This window comes from Alosa pseudoharengus, unplaced genomic scaffold (assembly GCF_046254945.1).
Source record: "Alosa pseudoharengus isolate Yale_2024_CS ecotype anadromous, Long Island Sound unplaced genomic scaffold, YU_APseudo_1.1 YU_APseudo_1.1_scf_7, whole genome shotgun sequence".
In the NCBI taxonomy this organism is placed as follows: Eukaryota; Metazoa; Chordata; class Actinopteri; order Clupeiformes; family Clupeidae; genus Alosa; species Alosa pseudoharengus.
This window is the reverse complement of record NW_027468859.1, coordinates 34,186,703-34,199,231: the sequence shown is the minus strand read 5'-3', so window position 1 is coordinate 34,199,231 and position 12,529 is coordinate 34,186,703. Positions and strand designations below refer to the sequence as shown.

General features: G+C 43.6%; 1 protein-coding gene across 3 annotated transcripts in view; it reads left to right on the top strand.

Moving 5' to 3' along the window:
* The window catches only part of igf2r (insulin-like growth factor 2 receptor), a 56,040-nt gene extending 44,450 nt beyond the window's left edge, over positions 1-11,590 (top strand). Inside the window, exons 40-48 of one of the 3 annotated variants that reach the window (XM_076272560.1) lie at positions 137-371; positions 562-695; positions 951-1,068; positions 4,144-4,290; positions 4,540-4,724; positions 4,861-5,047; positions 5,438-5,590; positions 8,643-8,712; positions 8,944-11,590. In XM_076272560.1, coding sequence (XP_076128675.1) covers positions 137-371; positions 562-695; positions 951-1,068; positions 4,144-4,290; positions 4,540-4,724; positions 4,861-5,047; positions 5,438-5,590; positions 8,643-8,712; positions 8,944-9,342 — 1,628 coding nt within the window. In that variant the 3' untranslated portion in view covers positions 9,343-11,590. Of the gene's footprint in view, positions 1-133; positions 372-561; positions 696-950; positions 1,069-4,143; positions 4,295-4,539; positions 4,725-4,860; positions 5,048-5,437; positions 5,591-8,642; positions 8,713-8,943 lie in introns of those variants that run through there. The other 2 variants (XM_076272558.1, XM_076272561.1) reach the window with 2 other exon arrangements.
* The last annotated feature ends 939 nt before the right edge of the window (positions 11,591-12,529 follow it).

Here is a 12,529-nt window from a genome sequence, read left to right as displayed (position 1 = left end):
ATTGATCCCTAGAGGAAATTCAACAATTCAAATGGTGTTTCATGAGCTTTATCATAACCTGTATGGGCAACTAGTCCAAAGCCCTTTGTTACACTCTCTGATGGACGGCATGGCGCTGTACTTGTTTCGTTAGCAGAGAGCATGAAGCGTCAGTCCACTATCTTGTTCACGTGCAACCGGACGGCGGGGCTGGGCAGCCCGCAGCTTCTGAGCGAGACGAAGGGCTGCTCCAGCACCTTTCGGTGGATCACCAGCGCCGTCTGCACCCCCAAGAAGATGGAGTGCCAGCTGGTGAGCCTCCACAAGACCTACGACCTGCGCTCACTCTCCTCCCTCACCGAGCCCTGGAAGTTCAGCAGCGGCACTGACCAGTGAGTCCCCCTTTCTCTCTGATTGTAACGTGTGTGTGTGTGTACTATATACAGTATATATGCATATACATGCACACGGTTTACTGTCCTTCTTTGCATGTGTTTCTGTTGCCTATTGTTTCTCCCTCACTCCTGTTGTCATGGCGAGTGGAAAATGCCCCCCATGTTCCATCTCTGGTGTCTTCTGCAGGTATTACATTAATCTGTGTCAAAGCATCCACGGGGGGCTCACTGACTGTCCAGAGGGGGCCACTGTGTGTCGCAAGAACAAAGGCCGGACCCAGACCCTGGGCCTAGTCCATACCCAGACCCTGGAGTACCGCGGTGAGTGCAGGATCAGGTCTCGCTGAGATCCTTCATCTCATCATTTCACCTTCCCATGTCTAACCATGACCTTGGGGACCTATTTGCAATTCTTTCATCATACAGTAGTCTGAACCATGGGAGAGCTTTGAACATTAAAGGGTTTAAGCGTGAGAAATAAGGGTTCTGTGGCTTTGTAGAATTGTTGTATTACTGTCACTCCAAAACTGTAATGTGTAAAATATAAAGCAGTACTCTCTCTCTTCACAATACTAGAGGGGAAGATTCTGGTTAACTACACAATGGGAGATGCCGTGTGTGGGAGTGACCTTCGTGCCAAAACTATAATTCAGTTGACATGTAGCACCATAACTGGCCATCCGAAACTCCAGAGGTAAGTCTCCCCAAGTGTCACTGCACAATCTGGTTTCCTCATGTCAAATGCATATGGTTTCCTCATGTCAAATGCATATTATAAGGCACACTAAAGACTGGGCATCACATTGAAATAAATAACTCTGGTATTTGGAAGTCTAGGCCACGTCCATAAGAATGTGCAGGGGTTTGCAAAAATAGAAGGCAAAAAGATTTGCAAAATTCTGCTCTGTCTCAGCTATCATAGGGAGCATGCAAATATGACCGGGACGAAGATGTTTTGTTTATGGACCAGTAACAGTATGTACAGTGGGCAGTGCTTTGACTTGGCCAGCTTCCCTCGCGGTCCGCGCGCGGGATCACGCGGCATCACGCAACTTTAATTTGTATTTTTCCAGTGACGCTGCAACGACGCTGCAACAACCGGCAGAGGTCTCAAGTGAACAGGGTGTCTCGTAAAAAGAAATGGAGCTGGAAAACCCTACACAGACTTCACTACAGACTTTAGCAGACTGGTTTAGAATTAATTTAATAGCCAGAAATATGCCTGCCCTGCCCTAATAAAGAAATATTTGGTTAACGGCGAGTGAATCCCGTTTGCAGCCGTAGAAGAAACGCAGGACAAATTAAACATTCTGGTTTTCTCCGAGTGCAACGATGATAGACAGACATCATTTGGACAAAATATAGAGCATATTAACCTCCGTTGCTCAGCCAAATGCCTTCCTGTTACGTCCAAATCAGACATTTGTTCCCAAGGGTCTATGAATTGTTAATCCGGACCTGCCCCCAACGAACGCAACTTTCCACCTCTGAGACAGCTGAAAAGAAGTCTAGAGGACTCCTAACTCACTAAGACCTACTTACTGTAGGCTGCGCAAACCACAGGCCTTTTTTTGGGCAAGCCTGCATTCGAGGCAGGCCTTCTGTTGAAGAATTTTATATAAATCCTCCTACAGTAATCCTCCTACCCCCCGCTACCACAGCTGTGGATAGTGTGGCATGCTCAAGCTTTATGTCTCCTTCTTGCAAACTAGGCCTATAGCCCAACCATTTACGTCTTCAAAAAATAACAACTTGCCAGATATGCCTTCATATCTTTGGGCTTCATTCAGCATTTTGTTCTTCCACTGGAAATTACTCTTCTACATTTGCTGCCTGCTGCATCCTTTCTGTTTGTATTGTTTAGAAAATGTTTGACGTCTTGAGTTAATGCATTAAACATTGTTTGCTGGTAACCAGCCACAAATAGCCTACAGATTCTTGCGTGCGTACATTCTCTATTCTCTCCAAAATGTGCCCGTTCTATAGGCTGGCCAAGTGCGTAATTCTGCGGCATAAAGCAGATGTATTTGTTTATTGTACAGAAAAATAAAAATAACCTGTCAAGCAGTCAATTGACTACATTGCAGTCAATAAGTAGGGCAAATTACGAAACTAAAACGTGGGTCATAGTTGTCTAAGCCTCTGCTGTGAGGCCAAACCCATGAACAAAGACGCATTGATATCTGCAATAGTTTTTTGTTTTTTTTGCGAAACAAGCTCACAGCCGAACGAGTCACTGAAGGGAGAGGGAACTGGCATGTGATCTCCCCACGGGCCAATGGATGTACAAGTTTTCTCCTGTGCCTACGATATTTAATCCAGTGTTTTGTCAAGATGCAAAATGCTATTCGTTTTAACAAATTTTTATGATAGTATGAAGTACTATTGTATAGGGTACTATCTTAATTGCTTTATACTCAATACTTGACCAATGGCTATTGCATCTGTCTATTGAAAGTGAGAATGTGGCAAGTGATCTACTGTGTAGGCTTCATAAAATAAAATAAACAGATTGCTAACGGCCTACAAGCTGATCTGGGGTGCGTTTCCCGTACAACTACGGAGGTTAGCTTTTTACTAACAGGATGCATCGTTAAGGCAGGCGGATGACAGCCGCCGTTGCACAGCAGTTACCAGTCCCCTGTCCAAGAGTTCGAATCTGGGTTAAGATTTTGACAACAATATTGACATCGATGTTTACCTAAGTTTATCTTTTGTGCAGATCATATTATCAAAATCAGAATCAGCCTTCTTGGCTTGGTTTGCGTAAACTAACAAGGACCCCCCCCTCAAAGGCTACATATTCTCAGCTGACCCGTCAAAAAGTGCGCACCACCTTATTATTATCTGCAGGTGTGTGACTTTTACTTACGTGCACATGGCTGCAAATTGACTTTTAATTTATGTATTTTCTGCCTTGGGCATTTTAAAATATGGATGTATGGTGGTTAGAAGTGTAAATATCAATTAGAAACCTAAATATATTTATAATGATTAATTTGCAAACAAATAACTGGCGTCAGTGACGTCTTTGACATGAAGATCCCTGGAACTATGCTTTACTAGCATTCTACCACAGGTCGAGAGGTGTAGTTGTAACTACACAACTTTACGATAGTGGTTGCGAACGTTCGTTGCTACTATGGTTTTGGGAAACACTAACATAGTGTAACGATGCATTGGACTATGTAAGTTCCAAATATGAATGTAATTCTGCGGCATAAAGCAGATGTATTTGTTTATTGTACAGAAAAATAAAAATGACATGTCAAGCAGTCAATTGACTACATTGCAGTCAAGAAGTAGGGCAAATTAATTTACGAAACCAAAACGTGGGTCATAGTTGTCTAAGCCTCTATAGCGTAGCCTGTTAAAAACGTCGCAGAAGCCTACCCAATTCTGAACAGTTATTTCTCTACTGGCTCAATTATCACACCACTGTTTTGATTTGCGTAGTTGCGTTAACCCAACACTGACAATAATGTAGACAGCAAATTTCGATTTCCGTTACCACCGTGTTGTCAAGCCTTAAGCCATACCCAAGTAGCCTAAATCGAGCTTTTTCAGAAGGGGCGGCAGGCAGAGCGACGCACAGTGGCTGAAAGTGGTACTAAAGCTTCACGCAGCTTCACGCCTCGTAATGCGCGACTGAAGTGGCCATTTGAAAGCGATGCCCACTGTAAGCCATGACCTGTCACCTTGTAAATGGCTCTTCCCAGAGTATTTGGATCTTGTTTATCGTTGTGTGCGTGTGTGTGTGTGCGCACAGAGAGGATCCTGTCGCGTGTGAGTTCTGGTTGGAGTGGGAGACACGAGCAGCCTGTGCTGTTGAGCAGCAGGAGGTGGAAATGGTCAATGGCACCATCACCCTCCCGGACACCGGAGCCCGAATTAACCTCGGGGACCTGTACACCAGGTAACACACACACACACACACACACACACACACACACACACACACGTTATGAAATTAAAATCCTGGTCACATATCTACCCAGTCTTGGTCTTGCACATCGAAGCTCAATATAGTTACATATTACTGTGATGTGCATTGCAAATGTCCATCCAAGGCTGACCTGTAGCATTAGAACAAGTGATTCCTTTTAGACGTGACTTACATGGGTTTATGAGACTGTCCTAGAATGACTTGTCTATTGGTCCTCAGATTGCACCAGGCCACAGGGGACATCAGATCCAATGGAGACCGCTACGTCTACGACATCCAGCTCTCCGGCATCACCAACAGCTCTGTCACCAACTGCATGGGGGCCTACATCTGCCAGGTGAAGATGAACGGTAATTGGCACCGTAAGATTGGCTCCTCCAGCAAGGCCAAGTACTACATCAAAGGTGAGCCCACTCTCACATGGAACCATCTTATTCTGCTAAATAGCAATCAAAGATGGACCTCCCTAATCTTGGGGATCTTGTAATGACTCCATCGGACATGGCATAATGAAGTGGTTTTGTCCTTCTCCTCCCGCAGGAGGGAACCTGGACGTGTTGGTGCCGTCCGTGTCAAAGTGTGGACGGGACAAGAATCACACGGCCTCGTCGGCTATCCTGTTCCACTGCAACCCTGAGGCCGGCGAGGGCATCCCAGAGTTCCTGCTGGAGACGGACCTGTGCCAGTACCTGTTTGTGTGGCACACCTCCAGAATGTGTGACCTTTTGTGAGTGGCCCTCTGCACTCTACTCTAGTGAACAGTTATGTGTGTGCCAGCATAGATGGTGGTGTTCACGTAGGCCTACCTAGAAAGAGAAGGGAGATTCTGGTTCAGGTGTCAAAAGAAAGTGCATTTCATGTGCTCCATATGATCAATCTCGAACACTCACATCTCCTCCCAAATCACATTTGGTCATTCTGCAGCAACAGATCATGTGAAGCTGCCGCCACAGATGGAGAGAACTTGTCCTTGTGCCAACATCTAGTCGGAGGCAGCCCAGTTTATAATAAATGTTATGCTCATTGATATCTGCCCAGGAACAGCATGTGTATAATGTGTATAATATAATGTATGTGTAGGGTGAGGGTGTTGAAGTGTTTACTGTGCTTTCAACAGCTCTAAAGACAAAGTCATCGATGGCACGGGGACAGACTCGGAGGCCGATGGTTTGTCCAGCAGGAGCCGAGCTCTGGGGGCAGTTCTCAGCTTGTTACTCATCGGACTGACCGTGTGTCTACTCGTCCTGCTTCTGCATAAGCGAGAGAGGAGGTACACACACGTATACATTTATCTCCAAATAGGGATGTAACGGTATGAAAATTTAACCTCACGGTTATAGTGACCAAAATTATCACGGTTTTCGGTATTATCGTGGTATTCAATATGTTCATAAGTGTGTTCAATATGTTCAGAAAGCACGAATAGGCCTACACAAGCTGAAATAGTTTCAAAAAGTGTGACAGCATTTACTATATTACAAAATATATTAGGGCTGTAACGATACACCAACCTCACGATTCGGTTTGTATCACGATTTTTGACCCACGGTTCGATATGAATCTCGATTTTTCTTTTTTTTTTTTTTTTTTTTTGGGGGCGGGGCATTTTATTAAATAACATTTTAATAGCCTCCCTTAGAACACCAGAGGATTACAATATAATATATCTTTTATTTTATATCCTGATATAAAAATATTTTTTCTGAATGACTGATATTTATGACAGCACACTTTATGCAGATTAGCCTATAGCCTAGGCCTACTATTTTTTATTACAACTCTACCTCTTTAATTCAGCTGTCTGGTTGAAGCCTGGAAATATTGTAAACAAAGTAGCATATAGCTTAGCCTATCATAGTCTACTGATTGGACTGTTCAGTTTCCCCATGTGTGTTTACATTTTTTTCTGATTGCTTAAGCACATTTTTTGTAACTATGGCTTTTTTTGCTAAACTCTACACACAAATGGCAAAACCTCTCACCCAATCAGCAAAACATTGTAGTTCTCTTGCAAAAGCTAACACACCTTGCTTAACTCTTCACACCTTCGTAAAAAGGGTGTTTTCGTATCTAACAGTAAACACAAGCCATCACAATAGTAAGCACACAATGTGCCAACAACACACTGATGGTATGAATAAAAAACACATCTGGCTTTTGCTTTCTCTGTGCACAAGGTAGACTATGTCAGTTTGAGGTCATACTTTTGTCATAGTTCTGTAAACATACAGGGATCCAAACTTCAAGTATTAGTGTTTATTTACACACATCAAAACAAACACAAGTGTGTTTTTCCAAGTCAAAACACAAAATAGCATTTCACTGAGACAAAACAAATCAGTCTACATCGGGTGGTCTCTCTCAAAATTCTGTCTACAACACATGCAATGTCCTAGTCCAAGGCACCGGGAAAAATATATTCTGGAATGACGTATCCAGGCCTGACATGACAATATCCCCACATGTAGACTGTTTTTTTGTCTGTAAAAGGGCTATTTCTTTCTCTTCTCACTCTTCCTGCTCACTCCATTGTACCCATTGTACATTACCTGTGGCTTATTTATAGTGCTTAGGCTGATTGCAAAGTGAACTAATTATCTAAAACAGTTTTCACATGAGAAAGTGTGCCAGAGAGTTGGCAAAATAGTGCAAATAATAGCCATTGTGCCTACAGTTGTGCAAAGTGTGTGTTACAAAATTGCAAACTGAGTGCAAAGCAGTGTTTGTGCTTTTAGTTCTGCGAACTCAGTGAGTGGTTTTGCCATTTGTGTGTAGAGTTTTGCAAAAAAAGCCATAGTTACAAAAAATGTGTTTAAGCATTCAGAAAAAACTGTAAGTTTCAAGGTAATACTTGTTCTCCTTGGGACAGGCCCTTTTGGGAAACGTTGGTATTGAGATGATCAGTCAACTTCAATGCAAGAGTTTTAAACAAATATGTGCAGCATGCTAATGGATTTAATAGTAATTTAGCTAGTCGTCTATGCGTCCTTGCTTTCACGATTGTGAATGTTTTATTTAAGTCGCGCGTGTTCATTGAGCAGGAGAGGGAGGGAGACTGAGAGGGAGGGAGACTGAGAGGGAGGGAGCGCGAGAGAGAGCGGGGCAAGGAGAGGGGGTTTACTTCTACTGTTTGGTAAAGTTGCACACATAGTCTACAATGAAAGCAAGGTGAGGTATGAAATAATTTTTTATTTATTTGTTTGTTTTTGGACAACGTAGGCTACCGATAAGTAAAGCGGGAGTTGTGGGTTGCTTTTGCGGCCGCATAAGCTGCAAAGCACTGCGTGAAACACTAGAAAGGGTGTGTCGCGATTCTGCCTTTTCACACCGCGACACAGTATCGTGGATATGAATGTTGCGATTTCGGTTTCGAATCGTAAATCGTTACAGCCCTAAAATATATGCAAAACCTTATCAAAAGTGCAACATTTAACCAGGGACGCTGAAACCCGTTTTCAGAGGGAGGGTAAAAAATTGTTACTGAGTAGATTCTTTTATTCTGGTGCATTTTAAGGTGGCTTATTGCTACTGGAGATAGCGTAGCGTTACTGTGGCATTGTGTGTTGTCCCATTCACTTTTTCCTTGGTAATGTTTAATTGACTTTGTGCCACAGTTAAATCCATTAAGTAGATAACAGAATCAGTAGGGTACCAGTTTTGTTCCATTGTACCAGGCCTACGTTATGTTAAAAGCAGGCTTGGATGAAGCTGGGAAGGATTAAACACACGGTTTCCACACCGCGGTAATCAACCGTGATAATTATGATATTTTAAATGAAAACGGTAATTGTTATCGTCAACATTTTTATCGCGGTTTACCATTATACCGGTAATCGTTACATCCCTATCTCCAAATGAATGTGTCGGAATTTCTGATTATCATCAGTTCCTAGCTTGTAGGAAATGGTGGAAGGTGGTGAATGTTTTCAATTTGAATGGTGTTCGTATCAAGGTATTGCATGGCAAATGCAAAATCACTAACACTAACACACACACACACACACACACCTCATTTGGAACATGCCATTAATAGTGCAGTGTGTTTTGAATATAGCCTTATTTGTAATATGGTATTAACTGAACAGTATGCAGTATGTTCCAACCCCTCCCTCCCCCCCCCCCCCCCCCCCCCCCCCCCCACACACACACACACACACACACACGGAAACACAGATATTGATCTTGAAGGGAGACTTGGTCACAGAGGCTGTGGGCATGTACAGTACCTTTCCAGTGCACGCACATGTTGTGTGTGATGGTTATCTGGGTGGTGAAATGCTCGCTTGCTTGCTGCAATTCTCTTGTGGTCTGTGTGTCTGCAGGGATCTTGTGATTAAGAAAGTCACTGGCTGCTGCAAGAGAGGAAACCCAGTGGCCTACAAGTACTCAAAGGTACTCGCACTTCATACACACTTCCATTATTGCCTCATGACCGGACAAGCAAAGTGTCCATTCCAAACTCTAATGGCCTGTTCCTGTTCCAAACACACTCACATTGTTCTCTCTCTCTCTCTCTCTCTCTCTCTCTCTCTCTCTCTCTCTCTCTCTCTCTCTCTCTCTCTCTCTCTCTCTCTCTCCCCCTCTCTCTCTCTCTCTCTCGTCTCCCTGGTGCGGCCTGGTCAGGTGAACACGGAGGAGAACGGCGAGGAGGACGAGATGGAGTGGCTGATGGAGGAGCTGGAGTCGCCGGGCAAGGAGGGCCGCCACGAGAACGGCCACATCACCACCAAGCCGGTGAGCGCCGAGGCTTGGCACGCGCTGCCGCTGGACGAGGCCGACAGCGAGGACGAGGTGCTGACTGTGCCGGGCGTGCACATCCAGGCGGCCGCTGCCCGCGCCAAGCCCCGCGCCAAGCCCCGCGCCCGCCCACTGCCCGCCCTGCTCCGGGCGGAGAGCGACGAGGACCTGGTGGGCCTCCTGGAGGAGCAGGAGCGGCGCCGAGGCCGACCGCAGCACCGGCCGCACCGGAGCCAGCCGGAGCCCACCACGGACGACAGCGATGAGGACCTGCTCAAAGTGTGAGGGGCTGTCCCTCCGCACCGAATGTCTCCACACACACACACGCCAACAAACACACACAATGATATACACACACACACACACACACACGCCAACAAACACACACACACACACACACACACGCCAACAAACACACACAATGACACACACACACACACACACACACACGCCAACAAACACACACAATGATACACACACACACACGTGCGCACACACACATTCAGAAGAAAGAGAATATATACATGCATCTACAGAGAGGTTTATGATTCCCCTTGCTATTTTGTTTTGTTTGTTTTTTTCCTCTCAAAGGGAACTGTATTTCTCTCTTCACTGCTTCAAGCAGTGGCTACATTTTATATTGCTTTCGTCCTTTAAGAAATGATGCCTTCCTGATGAAAATTGCTTTCATCAAATTGTAATGATAATTGTTTATAATGCTTGAAAATGAACATCAATGGACAGAATGTTATTGTTTGTTTAATTTGGTCACGTATATCCTTCTAGTCCCCTCTTGGTTTTAGTTTTCAACTTTATGGTAATTTATGTTTTTTGTTGTTTTTTTTCTGTTTGGTTTTTTTTTTGCAACTGGAATTTTCCTACAGCACAAACTCTCTTTGTCAGGTCTATAGATAGAGCATGGGCCTCCAGTTTGTACAGATGATGACGCTAATGGAAATGTTTCAGTGTATGGATTGGATCCGATGCTGTGTAGCAGTGTATTTTGCATATCGGGCGTCACTTTGGTACTCCATTTTGGTCCTGCGGAGTGACCACAGACTCCTATTTATCATACTGCCGCCGTGTGACTCTCGTTTTGCATTTGTACCCCATTGTCCATAGCACAGAACTTAACTATTTCCGCGTCATCCATCTAGCATGTTGGGAGTTTCTTCACCATGAAATGTTCCTGAAGAAAGGGATTTGGCCCTGTGCTTCAGCTCCACCTTTGATGCCAAAAAAGCATGAGAAAGCCAGAACAGCAGTATCCACATGGAGCGCTTCAGTGCCATGGTAGCCAATGCATTCTCCTTTAATGTGGCAGGATACCAGAGCCTTGGGTTGCCATAGACTTTGTTTTTTTAGTTGTTTTGAATTTGCTTACAATCACAGTGTGATGGAAATCGTTATTCAATAATTGTTGTGTTCTTTTATTTTATACATTTATATTTATACTGAGTTAAGCAAGTTAGAACACAAGCGGGCACATGCAATTAGGCTATTGAAGTTTGATATCACAGTGGGCAGGACTAAGTTGAGCTTTTTCACCTACATGTTTATAAGATTGTGAAAAAAATATGTGAAAGAGTGAAATGAGCTTGTTCTGGCAAAGTAATTGAAAGGTCTCAACTAACCAACTGTGCCTCATTATAATGGCACTTAATGGCACAACATTTTGCCACCTAAAGTTGGGATTTTTAGCTACTGGTACATTATGTTTATGATTCTTGATATTGTTTTTTTTTTTATGTGGCTGTCTGCTCAATCACTCCAACAGTGTTTCATTTGGGATTGTACATTCTAATGGGAAGTGATCTTTGTGTTGAGTCACTTTTCTTCCTATTCCAAGACCAGTAACGTAACGTAAACATCTGTCCTTTATTTGCCAAAAGCAACAGAAAAGATTGAAAGCATTAGAATATCAGTATATTTGCTATATTTGTCAAAGACCTTAACGATTTCAGTATGAATTGGGGTCCAAGAGGGTGAATGGAAAGGCATGAGCTACCCCCCCAAATGAATGTCAGTGGACTTCCATCTGCTGCACCGTATGAGCAGCTTTTGGCTAACTGCGAAGGAGAAGAGACTCCCTGCCTGACTGTGGTTGTGTTAGTCAGGAGGTTTATTAGCTGACGGCACTTTATGGTGGACGAACGCCCCTTCCCCCCCCCCCCCAGAGCTCCTGGGTCTGCCAGCTCTCAGGTCGTCAGGCAGGCTGGACATGAGGGGGTGGAGGGTGGCCTCTACCACATGGACTCTTCTCTTGTAGTTCTGGAGTGAAACGTCTGTCACTGCTGTATGCTTCAGAGCACCTCGGCTCGCTCGGTACGTCCATTAGTCATGAAGCATGATGAGAAGGCCCGGAGCCTCCGACTGGTGTGTTTTTTTCCTCTCTCTTGTGAGAGGCTCTGGTACTTCTTGGGCTTATTTTTGTTTGGTGTCCTGCATTCGTCTGTCTTTTTGTATTTATAAACTGTTTGCGTGAACACATTGCATTAAATCAGTAATAAAACAACAGATGTTCAGACCATTATTCTAGCCTTCTGCTTGGTGTATTGGAGCTTGGTGTATTCTATTGTCCTTGGCTCAAACTGTAGAAATCAGGAGGCCCTACAGAAATATTGAAGAGTATAGAACCCCCTTTTATACCCTTTGGCGCAACTTTCATTTTCCTGCATTTTTTAAGTCACTGCTGATCCCATTTAAAGTGATCCTAATATGAATTACAACATATTTCATAATTTTAAAATAATCTATATCTCAATATTAAACACTTGAAGTGATTTGAAGTGAGATTGAATTCCCTGCTCCGTACACTTGCTTGCGTCATCCAGCACCCTTCAAATTGCCCATAGCAGCAAAATGACTTATTCAGTTTCATGTAGTCATAATATATACAGGAGCCCAGAGCCATCTTGATTCCCCAAGACTTGATAAGCCCTGGAAATTACCATTATTCACAGAAACCTCGAGGAAGACCATGACTCAAGAAGCAAGGCTTATCATAGTTGCAAGATGCATACAGACAGACGATGAAAATGGGGAAATTCATGGTTGTGACAGCTTATCAATTTTAAGCCTATGTCTCACACATTTAAATATACATACACTACCGCTCAAAAGTTTGAAGTTACTTAGAAATTTCCATTCCACTCCATTATAGACAGAATACCAGCTGAGATCAGTTGCATTTTTTTTTCCTTCAGATTACTTGATGTGCTTGCATAATTGCAAAAGGCATCTCAACTGTTGTAAAAAGAAATGGCTGATCTTTAATGCAATATCTACATTGGCCATTATCAGCAACCATTCATCCAATGTTGCAAAGGCACATGCTGTTTAATCTAATCTGATCTCATTTTAAAAGGCTAACTGAGAAACATTGGAGAACCCTTTTGCAATTATGTAAACACATAATGTAATCTGCCCTGATTAAAAAAAAAACAATGCAACTGATCTCAGCTGGTATTCT